We start from the raw sequence: 25,436 nt of genomic DNA on the forward strand, positions 1-25,436 counted from the left end.
TTTTCAGCTTACAGCCAATAATTAGAGCTAATTTAAAACCAGAAAGGAGATAAGCAAATAGAGAAGCTGAATGGGTTTTATGCTTTTCCATCAATGATAAATATTGATTAATTTAATAGAATTGAATTATGAAATTATGACATATATGCTTCTAGGGGGTAGTAATGATTTTATTCTTGTTACAAATAAAGAAAAAAAATGGTATAATGGGGAAAAGCATGGCTTTTACAGTAAGAAAGACCAAGGTGTGAGGTCCTCTGAAACTTACCAATGGGGAGACATGTATCTGTTGAGTGGGACAGTGTTCCAACCAAGTAGATTAACTTCTCTAACTTTCAGTTTTCTAACATACAGTTTGGTAAAATAGTACCTATTGGTTCGGATTGTTGTAAGGATTGAATATAACAAAGTAGGAAAATTCCTGACACAGTGCCTAACTCACACTGTGCGAAAGGATTCATTTCCCACTTCTAATTTCCTCCTCGTTCCCCATAGACGAGAAAGGAGATGCGAGGTCCTGCAGAGGAAGCCTTCCTGGAAGAACTCATAAACTGGGGTCCTAACCATCTGAGCCGTCAGGGTATAAATAGACTTAGCTGTTCCTTGATCATTTTACATTAAATTTAGGTTAAGTTAAATATGCTATTTTAAATACTTGACAGATCTCAAAATAAGAAAATGTTTTTATCTGTTAATTCATAGTCATAGAATTATGGTGATTGTAGCAATTTAATAGGCTGGTCAAAATAATTGGAAGTAATTTATTAAATTACTCTTAAGAAATTAAATTTCTTAGAATTCTTTTTTTTTTTTTAAAATTCCCCCCCCCCTTTTTTTTCCTGAATAGCACAGTCCTCTGATGGATATCACTTATATGGTGCAACTTCTTAGGGATGGTCCTTTCTGCTTCATTTGTTACAGGATTCTTTGTTCATTCTCAATGTGTTGGATTATGCATAAATCTTGATTGATTTAAAAGTCAGCACAAGAAGAGATGGTAATATCTTGGATGCGTTTCTTTAAAAGATAATAATTGTAAAGTAATTATGTAACCATTAATCAATAATGTTAATTGAAAAAGTATTAGAAAATGAACATATGCTCTAAACTCCCAGTAAACAGTTACCCCTTTTTAAATAGAAAAATGTAGTTGTACATTAGATGTTTAAATAATAATGGAATCATACCACATTTACTGTTTTATGATCTTTTTTCCACTTAGCATTACATCTTATCGCATCTGAATATACATATTTTTAAAAATAATTGTTTAGTGGCTATGTAGCATTTCACTTTATGAATGTGCCAAAAATTATTTGATCTTCTCTACTGTTAAACAAATAGTACCTTTAAAAATTCTTTTGTATTTTAAATTGAACTATAAATACATACTTGTTTAATTATTTCCATAGGATAGCTGCCTAGATCATTCTAAGGCAAAGCTAAATGTACCCTTTTTTTTTTTTTTTTTTTTTGTATTTTTCTGAAGTGAGAAGCAGGGAGACAGAGAGACAGACTCCCACATGCGCCTGACCGGGATCCACCCGGCATGCCCACCAGGGGGTGATGCTCAGCCCATCTGTGGCGTTGCTCCACTGCAATCGGAGCCATAGGGGTGGAGAAACAGATGGGAGCTTCTCCTGTATGCCCTGACCAGGAATCCACCTGGGATTTCCACACACTGGGCCAATGCTCTACCACTGAGCCAACCAGCCAGGGCCGGTAAATGCACTTTTTAAGGCTTCCAGCACAAATTTCTAAACTGACCTGCAGAATGCAGGCAACCTTTTACCACAGAATAATTCTACCAACAGCATAAAATGTCACTTAAAAAATAAAAACAAGTTGAGGTTAAATCCTAGTCATTTTGAATTGCTGTCATCTTGTAGTGGTAAGGTTTCTACTTTATCCTTTTGTTCAGTTTTCATTTATAATAAAAAGTTGTAACAGTACTGTTCCATAGCAGTTATTTTCTATTGCTTTGCCCACTTTTCACTAAGTTAATTTTTTCTCTTTCTCTTTCCCCCCTCCAGGATGGAAGTATGATTTGATGGATATAACTATGGGATACTGTGTGGGGACACGGCCACCCCCTTCTTGCCTCATCCTCCTGCTGCTCACGCTCTTGGCCACTGCCTCCCAGGGGCTGCCGGGAACTGGGCCCCTGGGCTTTCACTTCACACATTCCGTTTATAATGCCACAGTGTATGAGAACTCAGCAGCAAGGACCTACGTCGGCAGTCAGAGTAGAATGGGCATCACCTTAATCGATCTGTCCTGGGACATCAAATACAGAATAGTGTCTGGAGATGAGGAAGGCTTTTTCAAAGCGGAGGAGGTCATCATTGCTGATTTCTGTTTTCTCAGAATAAGAACTAAAGGTGGAAATTCTGCCATATTGAATAGGGAAATTCAGGACAACTATTTATTGATAGTAAAAGGTTCTGTCAGAGGAGAGGATTTGGAAGCATGGACCAAAGTGAGCATTCAGGTATTAGATATGAATGATCTGAGACCCTTATTTTCACCCACAACATACTCTGTTACAATAGCAGAAAGCACACCTTTAAGGACTAGTGTCGCCCAGGTGACAGCAACAGATGCAGATATTGGTTCCAATGGAGAATTCTACTACTACTTTAAAAACAAAGTTGATCTCTTTTCAGTTCACCCCACAAGTGGTGTCATCTCTTTAAGTGGACGATTAAATTACGATGAAAAGAGTAGGTATGATCTGGAGATTTTGGCTGTGGACCGAGGGATGAAACTCTATGGAAACAACGGAGTGAGCAGTACTGCAAAGCTTTATGTTCACGTTGAACGAATAAATGAGCATGCGCCAACTCTCCATGTGGTCACTCATGTTCCTTTCTCCCTGGACAAAGAGCCGACATATGCAGTGGTGACAGCTGATGACCTAGATGAGGGGGCCAATGGGGAGATCGAATCTGTTTCCATTGTGGCTGGGGATCCTTTAGATCAGTTCTTCCTGGCCAAGGAAGGAAAGTGGATAAACGAATATAAGATCAAGGAGAGAAAGCAGGTCGACTGGGGGAGCTTTCCCTATGGCTACAACCTCACTCTTCAAGCGAAAGACAAGGGGTCACCTCAGAAATATTCTGCCATTAAGACAGTCCACATTGCCAACCCCAAAAGGGACACCATCCCGGTTAGATTTGAAAAAGAAATGTACGATGTGAGCATTAGTGAATTTTCCCCTCCGGGTGTTGTAGTTGCTATAGTAAAAGTAAGTCCCGAACCACTCGATGTGGAATATAAGTTATCTCCTGGTGAGGATGCACAGTACTTCAAAATTAATCCTCGGTCAGGTCTGATTGTCACAGCACAGCCACTGAACACTGTTAAGAAGGAGGTTTATAAACTGGTGGTGACAAACAAGGAAGGGGATTTAGAAGCACAAGTCACCATCAGCATAGAAGATGCAAACGACCACACCCCCGAGTTCCAGCAGCCACTGTATGATGCTTTTGTGAATGAAAGTATTCCGGTGGGAACGAGCGTGCTCATGGTTTCAGCCTCGGATAAGGACAAGGGAGAAAATGGGTACATCACCTACAGTATTGCCAGCCTGAATTTGTTGCCATTTGCCATTAACCAGTTTACAGGTGTTATTAGCACAACTGAAGAATTGGATTTCGAATCCTCTCCAGAAATTTACAGGTTCGTTGTCAGAGCCTCTGACTGGGGTTCCCCATACCGCCATGAAAGTGAGGTAAATGTGACCATTCGAATAGGAAATGTCAATGACAACACCCCTCTCTTTGAAAAAGTGGCTTGCCAGGGAGTTATTTCATATGACTTTCCAGTTGGGGGTCACATCACAGCTGTCTCAGCAATCGATATTGATGAACTTGAACTTGTAAAGTACAAAATTATCTCTGGAAATGAACTTGGTTTCTTTTATTTAAACCCAGACTCTGGTGTTTTACAGCTTAAAAAGTCCCTGATGAATTCTGGCATTAAAAACGGCCAGTTTGCCCTCAGGATTACAGCCACCGATGGAGAGAATTTTGCGGATCCCATGTCTGTCAACATTTCAGTCCTGCATGGAAAGGTGTCTTCAAAGAGCTTCAGTTGCAGAGAAACTCGTGTGGCTCAAAAGCTGGCAGAGAAGCTCCTCATTAAGGCAAAAGCAAATGGGAAACTGAACCTGGAGGATGGATTTCTTGACTTTTACTCAGTTAATAGGCAAGGACCACATTTTGACAAGTCATTTCCTTCTGACGTGGCTGTAAAGGAGAACCTGCCAGTTGGTGCTAACATCCTGAAGATTAAAGCCTCTGACGCCGACTCTGGCTTCAACGGAAAGGTGCTATTTACGATATCTGATGGCAATACGGATAGTTGCTTTAATATTGATATGGAGACTGGGCAACTTAAAGTCCTTATGCCCATGGACCGAGAGCATACAGACCTCTATCTCCTCAATATCACCATCTATGACTTAGGTAATCCACAGAAATCTTCGTGGAGGTTGCTGACCGTCAACGTGGAGGATGCTAATGACAACAGCCCCATTTTTCTTCAAGACAGTTACACAGTCAACATTCTTGAAAGTTCAAGTATGGGCACTGAGATTATTCAAGTGGAAGCCAGAGACAAAGACTTGGGTTCTAATGGCGAAGTGACTTACTCAGTCTTGACAGATACACGGCAGTTTGCCATCAATAGCTCAACTGGAATCGTTTACGTAGCTGACCAATTAGACCGGGAATCCAAGGCAAACTACTCATTAAAAATAGAAGCCAGAGACAAGGCAGACAGCGGCCAGCAACTCTTTTCAGTGGTCACTCTTAAGGTCTTTTTGGATGATGTCAACGACTGCTCCCCAGCTTTCATTCCCAGCAGCTATAGTGTGAAGGTCCTTGAAGATCTCCCTGTTGGCACTGTCATCGCCTGGCTGGAGACCCACGATCCAGATCTTGGACTGGGGGGTCAAGTGCGCTATTCTTTGGTCAATGACTATAATGGGAGATTTGAAATAGATAAAGCAAGTGGCGCCATTCGCTTGAGCAAAGAGCTGGACTATGAAAAGCAGCAGTTCTACAACCTCACGGTTCGGGCTAAAGACAAAGGGCGGCCAGTCTCTCTCTCGTCTGTTTCCTTTGTTGAGGTGGAAGTGGTGGATGTCAATGAAAACCTGCACACCCCCTATTTCCCAGACTTTGCTGCTGTTGGATCTGTAAAGGAAAACTCACGGGTTGGAACAAGTGTGCTGCAGGTGACTGCCCAAGATGAGGACTCTGGGAGGGATGGAGAGATCCAGTACTCCATCAGGGATGGCAGCGGTCTTGGAAGGTTCAATATAGATGATGAGAGTGGTAAGTTTACTACTTTGTGTCAGAAATGTAGTTTAACCTCTCACAAAGCATCATGTTGAAAAAGTAAGCGGATACTCTCGTACACTGAAATAGAATGACAAATGAGGTTGTGTTTGGTGCAGAGATGACAGGACAGTAGAAGGTTGTTTTTTTTTTTAAGAATGTGTTGGTTTATACAACCTGTTTATACAGTCATAGTTGTCATTTTCAGTAGGAGTCCCTGTATTTTTGTTTTTCTTGTTTAGCGCTATGACCAGGTTATCTTCTGATAAGTGTAAATAATTGTCACCTCTGATGATTACACTTTTGACTTTCACAAAATAAGGACCCCGATAAAGTAAATTATATTTGAATTGGTTTTAAATTAGAAGTGTGAAATGGATTTTCAAATGGATCGTGTATACCAGTCTTTCCCATTACAATAATGCTTTGCCGAAGCGATACTGCATCACTTTCTTGGTCTTTCATGCTTTACGGGCATATCTGGCTCTTGAACGAGAGACATTTGCGCTGTATATGCTCCATGAATACATGGAGGTATGCTTCTAGAAATGTTCCCAGGATTAGACTAGAGCAAGCATATGGTGCATGTTATTGATTAGAAAATTGATATTAAGATTTTATTTTTAAGAATTGATTTTTATATTTTTTAATATGGTGAAAAATTTACCCAATATTATGATTGTCCCTACCTATTTACATATTTACTCTTCATCATAAATGCACAAATGTATATTTTTTATATTCTTGTTATTATTTGTTTGAGTGGGCAGGTGCATGTATGTGTTTCTCAATTAGCACTATGCATTTTTCTAGTCTACTTTAGATCACAGATATCTCAAGATGGGCTGTGTCTTCTTCATTCTTGTGTAAATGGTTGTATTAGCACTCTACAGTTATTGGGACACATTTATAGATATTAAATCATTTTCAACAACACTCACAGGGTGCTTTGTTACCAGTAATGATGATGATAATTAAAATAGGTAGTGGGAAGGTCCATTATAGGGATACTAACTCTACATCAATAATACTGGAAAGAAAGGATTTGAGAAATTTTATTAAATATCAGGTAGGAGTTACAAAATATGTATCCTCACAAATTTAAACTGTAATTTTTGTATATACGTGGACTCTAATTATGGGCAGTGTGAAGTATAAAATTTGTCTTTATAGCCATTTAATAAAGGAAAAGGTAGATGTCAAAATTTGGGTTCTGATTCAGCCACCTACTCTATTATATCTAAATTGCTATTCGATTAGAATCTATTTTCACCTTTGAAGTACCATATGAGAAAGGCAGTGTCTACTCTGCGCTGAAAGTTTACTACTAATCATAATGACTTAAAGCTTTGAGTACTTCCAGTGGGCAGGACAGTCTGAACTGACGTTCCGAGAAGGTATATCACTTGGAGCCTAGTTTCCAACTTAGCTCTGAGTACTGCAGTATTCTGTGCTGTCTGCCATCTGTGGACAAGTATGGGCTTCCTTGCATGGTCCTAGATAGAGTCGAATTTGGTATTGACCTAAAATCTGTAAGGCAATAAAGTAATAAACAGGTTTTAAAGTCCTTAGACCTGGGTTCATTGGCTGATGAGACAGGTTATTAACCACTCCTCCTTTTCCCTTAGAGTCCTATTGTTTGTGTAGATCTCCAGTTAGAGAAGCTTACCTTTGAGACTCAGGTGGATGTGGGTAGGTAGGGCAGCAGGAAGATGTTGGAGTGAGTTATTAACAATTGCTACCTAGATAACTACTTTAAACCACATGGAGTTGTTTTATTAGGAAGTTTCTGCTTGGTACAGTTTGATGCAGCTAAGACGAGCAATTTGGTGAGAGTGGCCTAGATTTTCTCTATTTATACCATGTTATTTTGTTCTCATCTTACATGTTATTTCAGAAAAATGTGGGTATAGTTTCATCTGATGATATAGCTGCCCTTATAATTCTTGACTCCCAGAGTTTGATATCCTGTGCCTCTGTTGAGAAAACAACCCACTGTTCTGCATGTGTTCTTTTAGATTCTGGAGTGCATTAAATAAACCTTGCTGTAGATGATAATAATGACACTTACATTTTAACATTGCTATGTGACTTTAAAAGATTGAATGAAAACACAGACTTATTTGGGTCAGAGAGAAGCTTCAAGACTTGTGTCTGCATGCCCACAAGAGGCTATAGATGATCTAGCACTCTCCACTTCCCTCAGTTCTAATTCAGGGCTCTTTATTATTTTTACATTTATTATATATGCTTCTGATTTACTTTCCCAGAGGATTTTTAAGTTTTAAAACTAATAGCAGTGGTTTTTTTTTTCACTGTTTATTTTGTTTCCATCTCTTAAAAAGTAAAACTATATTTTTCCCTATATGATGGGGGGGGGGTTAGACTTGATGTTGAAAATTTGAATTTCCATATAATAATATTCTTAATAATCTTCCTCCCCTTTCACCTCTTAGAGATTTTAACAGCCAAGCTCAAGAAGCGGATGAGGAATGATTGCCTGGACTTGTGCCAGGGAGATGTAGGGTTAAGGGGAATTTTGGCAAATGTATGCCCAGCAAGAGAAGTCATCACCATGGTGCTTTTGGGGTTGCACTGCTGTTGAATGATCCATCAGCTCTTGGCTTCCCAGTGTGATTAAAAGTCATGGCTTGAGCTGCTGGCAGATTGAACAGCTATTTAGCCCTGCAGCTGTTACTGAGTCTCAAGTTCAGACTCTATTGTCTTCATTTGACCCTTGGGCATAGAATGGCCTAACCTTGTTTGGATTTTTGTCTTTCCAGAAACTTGAAGTCAGCTGCCAAAGGTTACTGAATAGCTCACAGTGTTTCGTGGTTCTCAAATTTAGGAGTGCATATGCATCAGCTGCAGAGTTTGTTTACAGATTCCCAAGGGCCCGTACCAAAGATTACATTCAGTAGGTCTGGGGCTGGAGCCCAGGGATCTGCATTTAAGCGCTCCGAGTATTCCTTTTGCATGTGGTTCAGAAACACCACCCTAAATTGAGTTGGGTTCTTCAGAGAGTGTCTACCAAATAATATCTTTTCTGTAAAGTCTTTTTCCTTATTCTTCTGAAAGGCAAGGAATTGAGCTCATATTTTAGATAACTTTCTGTGTTAGTTAAGTTTTACAATCCATATAAATCTTCTATAATTCATTAGCGGTGATAGTTTTCTGAATGCCTTCCCAGTGGATCAAAACTCTATTTCTGTGCTTCAATAATTGTGTGCTCCTGCTTTGTGAAATTGCAGATGCTGGGATTAGTTGATTCATTTAGTACTTTAGTGTTCTTGACTTCTTTGGAACTCAGTGAATAAGACCATACCTTTGAAATTCTTTACCATGCACAGGCGTTTAATACATGGTTAATAATGTTCATAATAAATGGATTAACTGTGAGGCCCAACCACAGTGGGCTTAATCACAATTTAAATTACTAGTCTGGAAGATGCAATGCCATCATTGTTTTCTTTACTGAGAATGTGTTCTGATTCTTTGACACAATGGGAATTCATATTCTTAAATAGTCACATTTTTGAGGGTTGAAAAGCACATTGTCTGTCTGAACTATTCTTTTCTATTAGATTGTTTCGCAAGCTGCAAACTTAAGCAATGGTTTTACCATTTTATTTACTTGAGGTTAAAAAAATACTTAATTGGTGTAAGCAATTTCTAGTTTAGGACATTAATCATGGATAATTGGGAAGATATTTTTGCCATCCATTATTGCTAATTATATTATTTTTCCATTTATCATGTACCTCGCATGCGCCAGGCACTGAGCTAGGTGCTTTGTGAATACTATTTCTAATTTTTGCAGTAATTCAGCAAGGTAGACTTTAATGATGCTTCCCCAGTTAGGGTCATTAACCTGGGAGTTATCCAATAAGGGATTGGAACTCCAGAAATGGACTCCAGTTATCATGTTAGTCCCCTTCTTTCCACTCTAGCATGCCATAATAACCTTGTTAAGTGAATGTAGTAGTCACATTTTTCTGTATTACTGCTCTCCAACAGTCACAAAATTTCAGTGGCTTATTGCAAAATACCTTTTTTTTTTTGCTCCTCCATCCAGGGGAATAGTTGAAGCAGCACTGTTGCAGACTGAGTTGTGTTAAAGTATGTCCCACATGTCTTCTCATTGCAGGACACAGGCTGATGGAGCACACACACTAGCTGGGATATGAGATTTACAAAGTAGAGGTCAGAAGTGCAAGAGGGCTATTGGGGTTCTTGTTGGGTAGCCCAGTTTGTTAGGGCGTTTTCCTGATAAGCCAAGACTGTTGGTTCAATCCCTGGTCAGGGCACATATAATAATCAACCAATACATGCATAAGTAAGTGTAACAACAAGTCAGTGGTTCTCTCTCTCTCTCTCTTTCTCTCTCTCTCTCTCTCTCTCTCTCTCTCTCTCTCTCTCTCTCTCTCTCTCTCTCTCTCTCTCTCCCCCTCCCTCCCTCCCTCCCTCCCTGTATTTCTCCTTCTTTGTCTCTCTTCCTCTATCTCTAAAATCAATCAATAAATAAAAAGTTAAGAAGAGGCTGTTAGAAGCTTGCAGTGCCTCTTAAAGCCACTGCTCAAAACTGGTTCAGCCCTGGCTGGTTGGCTCAGTGGCTGAGCGTTGGCCAAGCGTGTGGAAGTCCCAGGTTCAATTCCCGGATACGGCACACAGGAGAAGCACCCATCTGCTTTTCCACCCTTCCCCCCTCCTTTCTCTCCATCTCTCTCTTCCCCTCTCACAGCCAAGGCTCCATTGGAGCAAAGTTGTCCCAGGCACTGAGATGGCTCCATGGCCTCTGCCTCAGGCACTATAATGGCTCTGGTTGCAATGGAGCAATGCCCCAGATGGGCAGACTATTGGCCCCTGGTGGAGATGCCAGGTGGATCCGAGTCGGGCACATGTGAGAGTCTGTCTGTCTGCCTCTCCCACTTTTCATTTCAGAAAAATACAAAAAATAAATAAACCCCAAAACCAAATTGGTCCAGTATTGATGTGGGGCAGGGAAGAATACTTCTCTTACAGAAGGAAGGAGGGAGAGGAATGGAATAATTACTGACTAATGAATGACACAGCCTATGCCAACTCTCACTACGGTCTTTATAACCTGAAATTAATTGGGTGCTACCTCTATGTAAGGCACCTGGCCAAGCACTAGTGACGCACAGCTACAGGTGCGATGCTGGGGCTTCCATGGTGGGAAATTTCCCAGTCTGTTCTAGAGGTCAGAATGCAGCTGCTGCCGATGATGCTGGTGGGGATGGCAGGCGCAGTTCATGTGGTGTCTGAGCACCATCTATGTGACAAGTTCCATGCAGATGCTTTACACAGCTGGGCTCATTCAGTCATCCCATGAGGTGGGGACAGTTGTTTTCTTATTTTTACACATCTGGTATTTTAAGAAGGGAAACTCACGTGCACCACACATATGCATTTATATTTACATTTTTTTATATTGAGGTTCTAGCCAGCATTTCTCCTACTAGGTGAGCATAGACTGTTCTGTTTATTGCAAGTGTTCTGATAGAATCCATGGACGCTTAGGGGGTCTGTCGTGCTCTTTGGTTCCGATAGACACTCAAAAGAAATTTCTCACCGTCATTAAGCACTGTAAAACTAATCACTTCTTTTTGGTGAACAGATGATTCCAACAGTAACTATAACTTTATAACTGTTTTTAGTGTCTGCACTGGCTTTCTTCCATTTGCCTTTCCAGATTCACTTTCCAACTTTCTTTCTGCTTTGTGCCCGTGCACCTGAGTTCATTGGCCGGTGGGCTCCTTTGCTCGCTGACGTCTGTGGTTCTGCCAGTGGGAACAGAGGGCATGAAAGAGAGCTGGTTCAGCTTATTCGTCTCCCACTCATTCCACACTGGCTACTGCGGACTGGCTGCATCCCTCTGCTGATGGTGGAAACCTCTCCCGGCTGCTACCGACCCTGGAGCACTGCATCTTCTATTATTATTATTATTACTATTATTATTATTATTACTTTTTCTGCACCCTGCCCACACCTCTGTAAAGAGTGTATTTATTAAATGCTTTTCAATTACTCAGTTTGAGGGTACCATCTGTCTTCTGACAGGACCCTGACTGATAAAATATTTTCCTTATGTAAATATTCTAAAACAAATATTAAGTTTAAAAATATTTATAAAACTGATGCTGTCTAGCAGTTCCTACTCACTCTAATCTCTGTAATGCCACTCTCTGTGTTAGCACATTCCACTGAAGACCTGGAGAAACAACAGAAAAATAATTTAGTGGTTTCATTTTACAAAGAAAGTGAGCCAGAGGACTTTGTCTCCCCATTTGGCTTTTGCTTTCCACTTCTTTTCTACAATGCAAAAAAAAAAAAAGGCTTTGCTGAAAACCTTGACCCACCAGACTCAGGAAAAAGAGGAGTTCGGCTGGATGCTGTGGTATTAGGATCTCTCATGCTCACAAATGTTGTGATACCGTGCTTTCGTTTTCTGCATGGAGAATTTATTTAAACTGGTGGCCAAGAGAAAAATTCCGACATGAAACTGAGTAGCTTTTCATTGGTCTGAAGAACTGGTTACTATGTAGTTGCCAGTGCTGAGTCTAATATTCTAGCTGTAATCTCTAATCATTGGCTAGTTAAGAGTGAGTAAATGAAAACCAAGGAAGAGAAAATGTGTATTAGAAATATAAGGAGCTAATTATCATGGCCCAAACTGTTAGTCCCAGCCCAGACATTGAAAGCAGTGGGTAATTCCCAGAGTAGCATGCCTCTTGCATAATGTCATAATAAATAAGCTTCCTTGCTCTTCTGTTCGGAGGCCCTGGGAATCATATTTTATCCATATGATGATTGTTAATCTTTTCAGCTTCTTTTCCTCTAACTTGCTTGTAACTTCTTGACAAGTTGAGGAGTAAGACAGACCTTATTTGGTGGCTGTGGTGCAATTTATGACAATTCCCGAGTAAATGGCATTCCCCATCCTCATTTGTTATTTGAGATGGTATTTTTACCTCCACCCATCTCAGTCAAAAGAGACTCGGTGCATTTTGGCCTAAACTTAACCTTACAATTTCCCCTTGGGACAAACTAGAGCAGGCAAATGAGAGAAAGGAAGTCATGATCAGGTGACAGCAGAAACTTTTCTTGGATCTTGATTTTTAAACTTAGCTCTAGACTCTTTGAACATAATTATTTGAGAGAAAAATAATGTTTCCCAGAGGAGCCCTGAATACTACACAGCATTCAGATGAACTCAGTGGTTGTCATATAAGCCTGGTGGGAGAAAGGATTAGAAGCTTCTGGAAAATAAAGAACAGCATGTTTTTATTGCTCTTTTTTCAGCAGGTGCCTTCTTCTTGACCTTTTCGTAACTGTTGGCTGAAGGCAATTTAGGTTTTAATAGAGGATTGTTGGTTCAAATTTGTAATTATGTCTGCACCATGGAGCAAGTGTGAACTGCTATTGTTCCTGCGTAACTAGAAAATGATAAAGATAATGACCACCATAGAGAGGAAATCCAAATATGGTGGCAGGCAGGCCAACAACCTGGAAACTTGTGTGGTCTTTACTCTGAAATGGGGTTTTCTTTTATATTAACAATGGAACATGTCAACAGCTTGCCTGGCCCTTCATGTCACGGTCATTATTTCTGCAGTGCCAAGTGATACCGAATTGTTTTTTATTTCTTCAATTAACAAGAATGAAATTTCAGAGGTCTAGTAAGCAGGGGTTTCAAAAAACTATCAAATGATAACTTCGTGTGTTAGTTCTTTAGAAGGTGCAGGATAGATGTATCACCTTCCATGACTCTGGATAGCTTGCATCTCATTTCAGTCTCCTAAAAATGTTTTTGCAGGTGTTTTGAAGATACTTTTATTTATCATGACATTTGGAGGAATTACAGAGTTTGATAAATATTTATGTGATGCTGGTACATTCACAATATTTCATTCAAAAGAAAATGAAATGAAAATTAAAATGGGCTGTAGTCTGTATTTTTAGCTTTCCTGTTTTTATGAAAGCTTGTCTTATCAACAGAATCTACACAGAGTTGTGTATAGCATTCAATTCAATTTATATTAAATTCTGGGCACTGGTGTATGAATTATTGAATATAATAGGACTCTCCAGATTTTCCCGTTGGACAGTGGAGGATTTAGTGGCTCCTCTAAGGCCACTCTTTGTGATTAAATTCACAGATTTTCATTTGCATAACATAGGTAATATTCTAGTTGCTTTTAAAAAGCAGTATGCTGGGGAGAATAATCCTGTGTTAGAATAACACTGAATATGAAATGCCTTGAGTCAAAAAGTGAATAAAAGTTGAAGGAATTAAGCTAAAAATTTGAGGTGCATACACACACACACACACGCACGCGCACACATACACACTAAAAAATATTATGGTAAAAACAGAAAGGCTTTGTGGTTTAACCCCAAAATCTATAAAATAGAGCTCCAACCATTTTTCATAGGTTTTTCTCCACTTGCTTCTGTTATAGTCAGCTTCCTCCTCCCTGTTTCCCCTTTTCCTTTCTCTTACTGTCCACCTCCTCTTTCCTTATTCCCACGTTTGTAGTGCACCCATTCCCTGCTTTACACTGAAAAGGATGCATGGAAGATTAAGTCAAGGACTAGTGGAAAATCGTGGAATTCCAAACCGCGATGCCTAAGTGCCTGTGCTAGACATTCGTGATGTTCACTGTGGCCTTAGCTCTCATCACCCTTGCGTGTTGTGGGATGATTTGACAAATTCCAGTTGGAGACAAGACAGTAGGAGAGGTAACTGGAGCACTCAAGTGAGTTGCTTTTGTATAAGCAAGGCTCAATTATCAAGGCATACCTCACCCCAGAAAGGATCCGTGGTTTCTGAGGCTTGAAGCTTATACCTCATAGAAGTTTGAGAGCCTGCTTTGAGGGGAAAGTATGAGAAGTTTTGGCTATAAAATTATTATATTTGTTTGGAGTGAGGAAACAAATGACAGCAACTCATCAGTTTAAAAGTCACCGTACACTGCACATATCACAAAACTCAGGAAAGTAATATCATATTTTTATTAAATGCCTAACATACCTCTCTAATACTTTTTTTCCTTACAGTTTTTTGGTTGCATTTTTTGGTTTGATGGCCTCTTTTTAGGATCAACACTTTGTAATTGTTTCTAAAGAAAGTACACACTCAAAGCTAATACAAAATAATATTGAATGTAAATTGTAATCGAAAAAAAAAGTACAGAAAGATTATTTTGTTTTCCTCAATGTTGTTGAAATTTGTGTTTTATTTATTTGAGGGGTTAGAAGTGTTTTTCTGTAGTCACAACTTGTTGGTAATGCTATCTAAATTTTATACATTAGTGTGATTTTTGAAAAAAAAACCTGTCAAACTTCTTTCTCCTATGAGCTATCACAGATGTATTTGCTGTTAATGCTGCTATGGGTCTGTGCTCTATAAACAAAAAACTCTAGTAAGTTTTGTTTCAGAGAATCTCAACAACAACAGAAAAAAATTGTGGTGCATTTACAATTTGTATGCTGAATTCTAGGAGAGAACTTTCATTTTGACTCTGTAGGCAAGAACTGAACCTTACAATTAAAGGTCTAGAATGACTGGGGAGTTTTCCTCAGCCCAGCTGCTGGCTCTGTACTTGGAGCCAACCTGCTCTTCCCCCGCTGCTGTGATTTCTCCGCTGGCCACCACTGGCCAGCACAGGATGTGTTCATATAGTGATGTGATCATATAGTGATGCGAGTACTGGTCATTCATTTCCGTGCTACAGTGGTGATGTCTCAGTGCAGTATGTAGTAGGAGTGATTTTGGAATCCATTTCTACACTGGGACGACTCACAACAGCTTGATACATGGAATTGGTGGTGAACTACATAAATATGTGCTACTAACTGCACAGCACTAAATGTAGCCTCGACTCAGTTGTCCCTTGGACAGATGGCCCAAATGCTTGCAGCCACTCTACCTGATGATGCAAAATGTCATAGAAGAAGAAAGTTATCACTGGAGGGACATTGGTGGTTGAAATATGTATATTGCTTTTGCAACGGTGTTTAACCATGTGAGCCATTGCTAGGGTCCCCCCTGAGGCTTGGAAGCTTTGACTTTGATAGCTTTGTGTTAAATCTGCATCTGCCTAGCAATGTTAGTAAATGAACATTTTTCTGGAAGAAGTAAGTCTTGAAGGTCATCAGAAAGAGTGACTGCACTGGGCCAGGCTGCAGAGGCTCTTCCTGATTTGAAAATTGGTGACAACTCGACCGGTTTAGGGTTTTTGTCATTCTCATGTATTATTAAAGCAGCAAACAAAACAGGGCGAAGGACATAAGATCAAGGTTGCATGTGAGTGTATCTGGCTCCTAGGTGTCCCCAAGGAGGCGCCCTGGGAGTTCTGTGGCCAAAGCTGGAAGAATAAGAAAATCTGCAGGTTCCAGAAATATAGGACCTGGAGCTCTGCCCTTTCAGAGCAGATGGCTGGTGAGAGAGTTTCCTTGTTCAGTGGGCCCACTCTTTTTTATAGCACCTACTTGCCAATGCACTAATAAGAATACACTGGGATCTGGAAGCAGATAAAAAGGGCCATTGAGAGCTGCCTTAATGACTGTCACAGAGTTCTTTCACTTGGACTCATTATCAATATCCTAAAAGCATGACTTGGGGGTTCCTGAAATTGTGTGTGTTTCACTTAACCATAATTTCCATATTATTATTAAATTTTATCATGGATGTTCTAATTTATCACTATTATAATGTACACATCAGTAGCACATCTCACCATCAGTAATTTTCATCCCCATGGGCTGCTGACATCGATAGGATGTTTTTGACTTCATTGACTCTTACCTTGTTAAAACCCTGTGATTATTAAAAATAAACATGGACTTGCGGTCCACTTTGAGAAGGAGTTACGTACTTGGGATAGCATGTCATACTTAAGCCTCTGTGAGGCCCTTAGATCTTCAAGGAAGCTTGGAGATAGAAAGCAAGATTCAAGTCTTCCCAGTGTGTGTGAATGCCCTGCCCTGGTGCAGGTCACACATCTCTTCCCAAACCCGGCTAGAGTTACGAATTTCTTTCTCACACCATGAGGGTATGTCTACAAGAATTTTTGTTTGTTTGTTTGTTTGCTTTTCTTTTTTTTTTTTGTATTTTTCCGAAGCTGGGAACGGGGAGAGAGAGTCAGACAGACTCCCGCATGCACCCGACCGGGATCCACCCGGCACGCCCACCAGGGGCGCCACTCTGCCCACCAGGGGGCGATGCTCTGCCCCTCCGGGGTGTCGCTCTGTTGTGACCAGAGCTACTCTAGTGCCTGGGGCAGAGGCCAAGGAGCCATCCCCAGCGCCCGGGCTATCTTTGCTCCAATGGAGCCTCGGCTGTGGGAGGGGAAGTGAGAGACAGAGAGGAAGGAGAGGGGGAGAGGCGGAGAAGCAGATGGGCGCCTCTCCTGTGTGCCCTGGCCGGGAATCGAACCTGGGACTTCTGCACGCCAGGCCGACGCTCTACCACTGAGCCAACCGGCCAGGGCGTCTACAAGAATTTTTGCTACATGGTTCAACTAGTTGAGCTTTGCAATGAAAAGAGTGATTACATTATGGATAACAATTTCATAATACATTGTTGTAGTTGCTAAAAGTGCAGGTGTTAGTCCTTTTTCTGTCTGATAGTTTTAGCCTACAAGGCAAATAATCAGAATCAGACTAAGTGAGAGGTCCCTTCCTGGTCAGTAAATTCTTGTGTTATCCAGCGAGGATAACATAGGCACTTGAGGGTGTTAATATTAAATCAGAATTCTGTATTCCACAGTCACACAGCATGATTTGAAAATGTGTAGTAAAACTTAAGCTAATTTAGAATTTGATCTTTTAGTAGGATATGCTCAAGAGACAGGATATAAGCAAAATTTGCTTTTGAGGAGTCTTCTAAATAGTTTGTAGAAAGAATTTGCATGGATATACATGAACTTGTGTGTTTCCGTAGACCGTATTTACTTTTACTTGGCACACAATTCTAATAAGCTAACCTTGTTTTATGATAGTTTAGAAATCGCAAGGTAGAAATATTTTAGATCTTTCCATAGGTAGGCATATTAACATCAATGAGAAATAAATCCATTACGTGGGCAGCAAGAGAAACAAATAGCTAACCTGCATTATTGTGTGCCAGACTTGAAAAGTTATTAATTTGTTTTTCACAAAGATTCTGTGAGGTAGGTACTTATTATCCACATCTGACTGATGAGGAAACAAAAGCTTGATTTTAGATGACTTGTTCAAGGTGAGGTTTCACAGCTTGTGATGGAGCTGGGATTTAAATTAGCAGGTCCAGCACCAGAGTCTGAGCTCTTAATCACTGCACTTCAGACACTCTTGGGAAAAATAGCCCTAGGTGTCTCCTTAAGGACAGAACCCCAAAGGGAGCCCATCACATCATTACTACACGGAGTAATAGTTGATCATTAGATCATTATAATGAAAACTCCCAGCCATTGTGGAGGCTCTGGTTCCCTAGAAAACAGAGCCCGAGGCAAAAGTGACAATACATACTCATGTTTTATTAAGGCTGCTGATTTCAGGGGAGCAAGTGTGTGTGTGTGTGGGGGGGGGGAGTCAGGAAAAGAGACCAAATATAAATTGGTGTGTTATTAAAGTGGTCATAGCTTCAACTTGTTTCTCAGTAACTCTGCATGTCTCCCGGGGAGGTCACACGGAACCGCCGCATCTTGGATCATTAGGCCTGGAGTTGAAGAGAAGGACAAGCAATTTTCTTGGCTCTTCCCAGTTTTGACCTCTTATTGGTGAGATCTGCCGCCCAGGACATTAACTTCCCAACTCTTCTGGATTGTGTTTGGTGTGCCTGGGCACCTGGTGTGGAAGCCATACCTCGTGGTTACGGTACAGTGTGGTCATTGTTCCTCCGCTGCAGGCTCTCCCATCCGCTGGGGGGAGTTCCTTGTTCCTTGGCACCAGCGAGAGTGCCTGTCAGGAAGCTGGTGAACAGTTGCAGCCTAGGAGGTAGCTCAGCTGTTTGGCTGAGTGGATGTTGGTTGCACAAACTAGGTCTGGGCAAAGAATTGCAATGTATTTGGGAAAGATTTTTCATTAAAAAAAAACAAAACTGAATCAAAGCAAAACACAACCCATAAAATTGTGATGACTGCCTGGGCCGGTGCTCAACTACATGCTCATAAAACTCAGCTGCACAAGAAACACGTTTCCTAACGGCTCTGATTGGTCAAGGTGTTATGATTCCTGTTTCTCTGGGTCTTGGATTGCTTAGAGCTACAAGGGAAACAGTGTCAGCATTTCTGATTCTGTGACTGCTGTGGGCAAAGCATCTTTTTAATATCTTTCCATTCTTGTGAGCACCTGACATGGAGTGCGATTTTATTAAATGTATGTGTATAAATTCATGGGCTAGAAATGCAGAGGGAGGTAGAAGAGGACCTAGAGATGAAGGATTCTGTGAGAATTTTGTCTGTTGAACTTACTTTCCCATCTTCATTGTTTGCCACAGTACCCCCATCATTAGCACCATCTCCACAGTTAGCCCATCCCCAGTGTCAGCTAGCACTCAGGGAGGGCTTACTGTCTATACTTTGCAGGGTGTATGCTGAGCTCAGGTTTTGCATACTTGAGCTCAGTCAGTCCTCACACTCCACTCCTGAGGCAGGTACTCTTATAACCCTAGGTTTGTGGGTGTGGTCATTGACATTTAGAGAGGTTAAATAACTTTCACAAAACTGGTAACAGAACCAAAGCTTCAACTCACATCACCTAATTCCACAGCCCCGGCTTTTGCCTGACCACACATTGCTTCTGGGGCCCACTTGTTTGAGTCTTTCTAGAAATTTGCCACCCCTCCAACCCACTATGTACATTCCATTTGTGCCTTTGTTGATAGGAACGTAAAGGCAGTATCTGCACTATTCAGTTATTCATTATAATGTACATTACATATTATATAATATGTAGCATCTAGCATTATAAACATATAAGCAAAATATAATGTGTGTTAAATGTGATAAATGTGCAATAAATTATAGAATAAATAATGATAAAATACAGGGTGGGGCAAAAATAGATTTATAGTTGAGAGCACATGAATGTTTATTCTTGTATTATTTATTAATTACTGTATTATTTTCCACATGTATAACTGTAAACCTCTGCTACACCCTATATGTTATATTTGTTATAACAATATTATATGTGTCATTGTATATTATATGTATTGAATACCCACCATGTACTAGGCATTGTGTCAAGGCACTAAGACCAGTGAACCAAATGGATAAAAATCCTTATTCTCATAACATTCTAAAAATGATCAAGAAATAAGTTTATGCCTGACCTGTGATGGCGCAGTGGATAAAGCGTCGACCTGGAAGTGCTGAGGTCGCCGGTTCAAAACCCTGGGCTTGCCTGGTCAAGGCACATATGGGAGTTGATGCTTCTAGCTCCTCTCCTCTTCTCTTTCTCTGCCTCTCTCTCCTCTCTAAAAATGAATAAATAAATAAAAATAAAAATAAAATTTTTTTAAAAAGAAATAAGTTTAATGAAATTAATAGAAATAAATAGTAATCAGGATTAGTATAATGTGTTGTATGTTTGATGCGTTCAAGTGCAAAGCAGAAAAATAATGCAAGTAAGGGAGAAAAAAAGTGGACAGGTGGTGGTGGGTCCCACAGAAGGTCTCTGGATGAAGTCCTGAGGGATGGTAGATTGTAAGCTTGTTATTTCAACCTGGAGGGAGACAAAAAAGTTGAGGAGCGAAGTCGGTTGATTGCCACATACAAACTCAGATAACTACTCTTTGTGATAAAAAAAAACTACACTGAGCTGCAGGAATAATGTAATGTGTAAGGACCCATTGTAAATGCAGATTTGTTCAACACAGAAGTATCCTGTTGAAAAGCATTTTCCAGTGCATCGGAAGTCTTGATGTAACTGCCCGACCCCGAATTTCCTTTAACTTCACAGGATCTGCACCATAAGAGGAAAAATATTCTCACTATCCCCTCCCTTGCTAAGTATATACACATTTCCCATCTTCCTACTGGATTCTGATTTTCTAAATACTGTTAAACAGCAGTTGTACTTTTATTATTATCAAATGTATTGTCTTTCATCCTGTCAGAGTGAGCAGCTGTGTGTCAGAGGTGAGGTGCGAACTGGTGGGCATGGAGCTTGGTCTCTTGCTTAGGGGACTTCCATTCTTAGCGGAAGATAAGGCATGCATGCAGGAAAATGGAAGTTATTGCCCTGTTTAATAAAATAAATGCACACCCTATACTTAAATTACTAATTTTCAAAGAATTAGAGTAATTTAGTATACTTCCTGCTTAAAGTAAAATAACTAAAATTTAAAAAAACAACTCTTTGATGGTTCTTTGCAGTACATTTAATCCAGTGCCCACATTGACATTTAAGGAAGATGAGACTTGTTGAGGTGATGTGATGTTTTGATGGCCCCAGAGCTGGTCCTTGATACAACTGAACGTTGAACCCAGGACTTCTAAGCATGAGCAGTGTTTGCTCAGAGATGTCTTGATGATTCAAAAGATGCTTTTTAAAAAAAAAAATATCTTAGGTTGCAGTTACTAACTATTTATTACTGGGCTGTGGAGTTACTAGCCTAGCTGTAAGTAGACATCACCTTTTACTAGAATGGCTAATGCTAGAGTTGACTGTGCATTGTGACATTTTTGGTTGACCCTCTGTTATGGTATTTTACAACTGAGTCTTTCACATTCTGTTGTTTACTGACCTGAAAACATCATACGGAACATTTGGAGCACAGATGAGAGCACATTTTTTAATCACACATCCTCAGTTTTTGTCTCAGAACTCTTTAAATTAAATCATTAGCATATGCAAACATTTCTTTTCCCAAAGTGGTTTTCTGCCCTACAATTATGTTGTTTTGGGTTAAGATAACAAATAAAACCAATGTTAAGATACTAGACATTAATCTGAGAAACAACATATTGTTAATTATAAAATATTAGGGAGCTATGAAAAACACAGAACCCAGTGCTTCCCCTGTGGCTCCTGGCAGTGTCTGTTAAACCAAGGGATGCCCCTGGATACTCCAGCTTCCCTGGTTGAACACCGGGTTTTGAAAATCCTCTTCTGGCTCTGACTGCCACTTTTAGCTGGGGGTAGGTAGGGAAGAGAGGCTCTGCATTCTTTATGTCCTGATCAAACCAATGCAGTTTCTCCAGACTTTTAGTCAAAGTAAATGGTCTGCTTTTTCTAATACCAGTGATCATTCAGGAAGGTGGAGCTGCAAGGGGAGAACCCATGAAGGGGGCAATACGTGCAGTTGGAAACTAGTCAATCATTCTGGGGACCTCAGGTGCTCACTTAACATGCAAAGCTCTGTACCCTGGCTTGAGTAGATGGCCTGTCACTCTCAAGGTTCCTCTCTTTTGCAAGGGAATATTTCATGGCGCATGGGGTTCTTAATAAAGATGTTGGATGTTGGAACAGCAAACTGCTGTGTTTGGGTTTCTAACCAGAAGCTGAATAAAGATTGGAAGTTCTCTGTGTCTCTCAAACGGATCCTAGAATCTTGAACTTGGGATAGTGAGTGTATGTTTTTTTTTTTTTTTTTTGCTTGGATGTTTGTTGTTACCAATTTTTTTTTATCTTTTATTGTGTCTGAGTCGCTTTGATTTGGCAAATTTTGAGCCGACATATGAACCGTAAATAATTGTACTGAGAAATACAGAAAATATTGAACAAGAAGCTGTAAGTAAGCAAATATATCCTAAGAGCTCATGGGTGAAAATTGCTTTTTATTTAATGAGTCATTTTTATTGGAGTGTAATGATTATGTCCAGGCCATAAATGGGCTGTGCATTTCCTCTGTTATACATTAAGAAGATGACTTTCAATCAGAAGCAGCTTTAGGAGCTTCAGAATATTCAGGTACTCATTTTCAAACCTGTGCAATTTTTGCATATACAAATATGAAGAAATGAGTGAATAGCAACCAGAGCTCATGTGTGGGAGTAAATGTTATGACCTTCATCTGTATGCCATTGCATATAGCAAGTTGAAGGACAACATATAGAAACATAATGGTAAAAAGCTTTAAAAATATCACTGCATGGGTCATTTATTGTTATGTCCCCTGTGGGCGTTATCTACCCTCTTATTTTATTTAACACCTGTGGAAAATGAGGCACAATAAGGTTTGGTGACTCACCCAAATTCTTCATCTTTCCAGCATATCCACTGTCTCTTTTTGTGTTTATGAATGTAGAATTTTTAGTACTAACAGTTTGAACAATCTATCTTCAAAGTTTGATTACATTTTTCTTCCAGGAACATTCAACCAGGGACAGGAGTTATTGCCGGTGGTTAAACTTAATTGTTTATACAGGATACTTTTTAAAAAGGCAACGGTGCTCTACATATCCCTAGGAAGTGAAATAAAAACTGTTGTCCAGTTATTATGAATCATACTTAGACTATTCTGTCTGTATTAAGATTCTGTTCAGCTGCCTAGAGAACAAGTGATTAAAATTTTCTAGCTGATAGTCATACTGTCAAAATCTATCTGGCTATTTCCAGCTAGCACTGTGAGATCAGCTGGTTTTGTTAGAATTACTGAGCATGCCCAAGATTCGGGCGTATAGACCCATCTTGAATTCACACCCATTGGCAATACTTCACCTTATTTCAGCGTCAGTTTTGTGTTTGTCTTACTACTTCTACTTGATTGTATGTTCCTTGAAGGCAGGATTTATTTCCAAGCACCATTGCATCTTGTGTCTCAGCCAGCCAGAGCTGCTCAGTGGGTATTTTTGGAAGGAAAGGAAAAGTAGGAAGGGCTGGCTGTGCTTCTCCACCAGCAGCCCTGTGTCTGTCTCATTTCTTCCCAAAGGCCGGATTAGATGAGGGAGAGATGTTTTCTGGCCATCAGCTTCACCTCTGAGCATGTTGCAGATTTGTTCCAGTACCGTCTTTGTTCTTTTGTGGTTCAAAGCTTTGAATAATGTATGTGTAGACCAAGAACATTGAGACATGGATGATCTATGGGGAGCTTAACTGTAAATATGGGGGTTTGTGGCTTATATTTTCCCAGCCATTTAAGGTAGTGACAAAAGTAATGATAATAACTTACATTGAAAAAAATTTTTTGACTTTTCAGTAATTTTCACTACATTTTATTGACCCCAGTAGGGTTTTTAGCTTATATTTATGGCTTCTTTCTCCCTGCCCTAACAGAGCCAAGAAAATGTCTACAAACCTACCCATCACTTTCTTATAAATTCAGTCATCTCAGATTTCCTGGGCTTTCATGTCACTGGTTCGTTCGTCTCTTACAATGTGTTTAATGCTCTCGTGCTCAGTTTTTAGGTTGGCTCTTTGTATTTCAGTTATCTGTGGACTTGATCTTCAACATAATTCTTCTATGTCCTTTCTTCTCTCCCTCTTTAACTAAGACCCCGAAAACCTATTGTGGGTCGCTTCAGCCACCGAGCCCCTCTGCTCTCTGCCTCCCTCAGGCAGGTGCTGCCTCTCATATCCTGGTTGGAACCTTGGGCTCATTTTAGGCAATAGTTTTCTATATATAAGATATTATATATTATTTTGACTGTACCAAAGACCTCAGATTTCACCATTTTCGAAAGAGTTTTGAATATCTTCATCCTCAGTTCCCTCAATTTCTATTTTATATACATCAACTTCTTTTGGTATTTCTTTGCAAAAGAACGTTTGTGTTTTTCCAAGGTAGGTCTTTGGTCTTGTCACTGCCCTTTCTCCCTCCCATTCATATGCTTTCTGCAGGCGACATGTTTCTGACTGCTTTAAAAGCACTCTGTCTGCTCCTTTGTTCCCTCCTCTTCAGAAAGAAATACTGTCTTCCCCTTTAGAGGGAGTTGTTTTAAACTTGCTCCACAGCTGATTTTGTGTTATACACTAACTGAGTTCTTTTGCATGCAGCATAGAGCACCACGGTGCCTAGTAGCACCTGTTCCCATGATGTCAGACACGCAAATTTAAAACGCAAAACCATTCAGTAATCAAACATGCCAGCATTCTGCATTGGCCAAGCCATAGATTCATTTTTTTTCTCCTGAGAGGTTACATTTTTTGCTGGAGTTACTTGGTTTGATGGGGCCAGGAAAATGGTCCCCGTGAGCAGGAAGTCATCTCTTTTATACATACCAGGCGGTTCCAAGGCTGCTTAGTGTAATTCAGACCAAGGTAGATTATTCTGTCTTCGTCTCTGCCAAAGTTGCTTTGCCAGACTGTAGATGAGAAAAAAGTCTGAAACTTTGAACTGGGGCCATTCGTTTTCTTATGACTGAGAGGCTCTTGTGAATGAATGAGAAAAAGGATTGCAGGTCAGGTCTTGGTTGGGCTTCCTCCTCTGTTCATTTTCAGGGTGAGCACCTTCACCAGTGTGATCAGAAACATCGTAAGTAATAGGAAAAAATCAAACTTTTTAACTGGGTTTGTATTTTACATTAGTTGTTGTTTTGGAATTGCTAAAATCGTCAGCATAGGGTCTTTGGAGTAGAAGGATATGGGTTTTTTAGTTCTAACCATACGCAGACAGAAAAGGCTCAGTCAGGCATCATACTAGGCTGTGGAAGATAGATGTCCCAGAATGGGGCTCTGTGGTTAGGTGAGGTCAGAGGCCAGCTTAGAGGTGCTGGTTAGATCATTCCCTGGAAAAACATTTGGAAGAAGTAACCTTGAGTGGCAGGTTGGATTGTGCTACTTCTTGATGACATTGTTGGGTTGGATTGTCATTTTGTAATCAGATTCTTGTTTATATGTATGTGAATATGTATGTGGGGAGGTGTATTTAAGGAAACTAGGAACAAAATGTTACAGATGAACATGCTCTGTTGTAAAGATAATTGTTAAATTTAATAACAGGGAGTATGTATGGGGAAGATTAATTTTGAAAACTAACATGAATGCACCTAGTCACAAAGCATCTCTTATCTTCAAAATTCCCATTTGCAGCTGATCTTTGACACTTACTATGCCTCTTGCTAATGCCTGGAGTGGACAGATTGGATCTCATACCTGAATATTCCATTTGCTCTTTGGCCTTCAGGATTTGTGGTCCAG

The 25,436-nt window shown here is 40.1% G+C and overlaps 1 protein-coding gene across 1 annotated transcript in view; it reads left to right on the forward strand.

The window, feature by feature from the left end:
• FAT3 (FAT atypical cadherin 3) overlaps window positions 1–25,436 on the forward strand; it is a 700,951-nt gene that overhangs the window by 134,305 nt on the left and 541,210 nt on the right. The window contains exon 2 of the mRNA XM_066370577.1: window positions 2,034–5,342. Coding sequence (XP_066226674.1) covers window positions 2,051–5,342 — 3,292 coding nt within the window. The 5' untranslated portion in view covers window positions 2,034–2,050. The remainder of the gene's footprint in view (window positions 1–2,033; window positions 5,343–25,436) is intronic.

Source organism: Saccopteryx leptura, chromosome 1 (genome assembly GCF_036850995.1).
Source record: "Saccopteryx leptura isolate mSacLep1 chromosome 1, mSacLep1_pri_phased_curated, whole genome shotgun sequence".
NCBI lineage: Eukaryota > Metazoa > Chordata > Mammalia > Chiroptera > Emballonuridae > Saccopteryx > Saccopteryx leptura.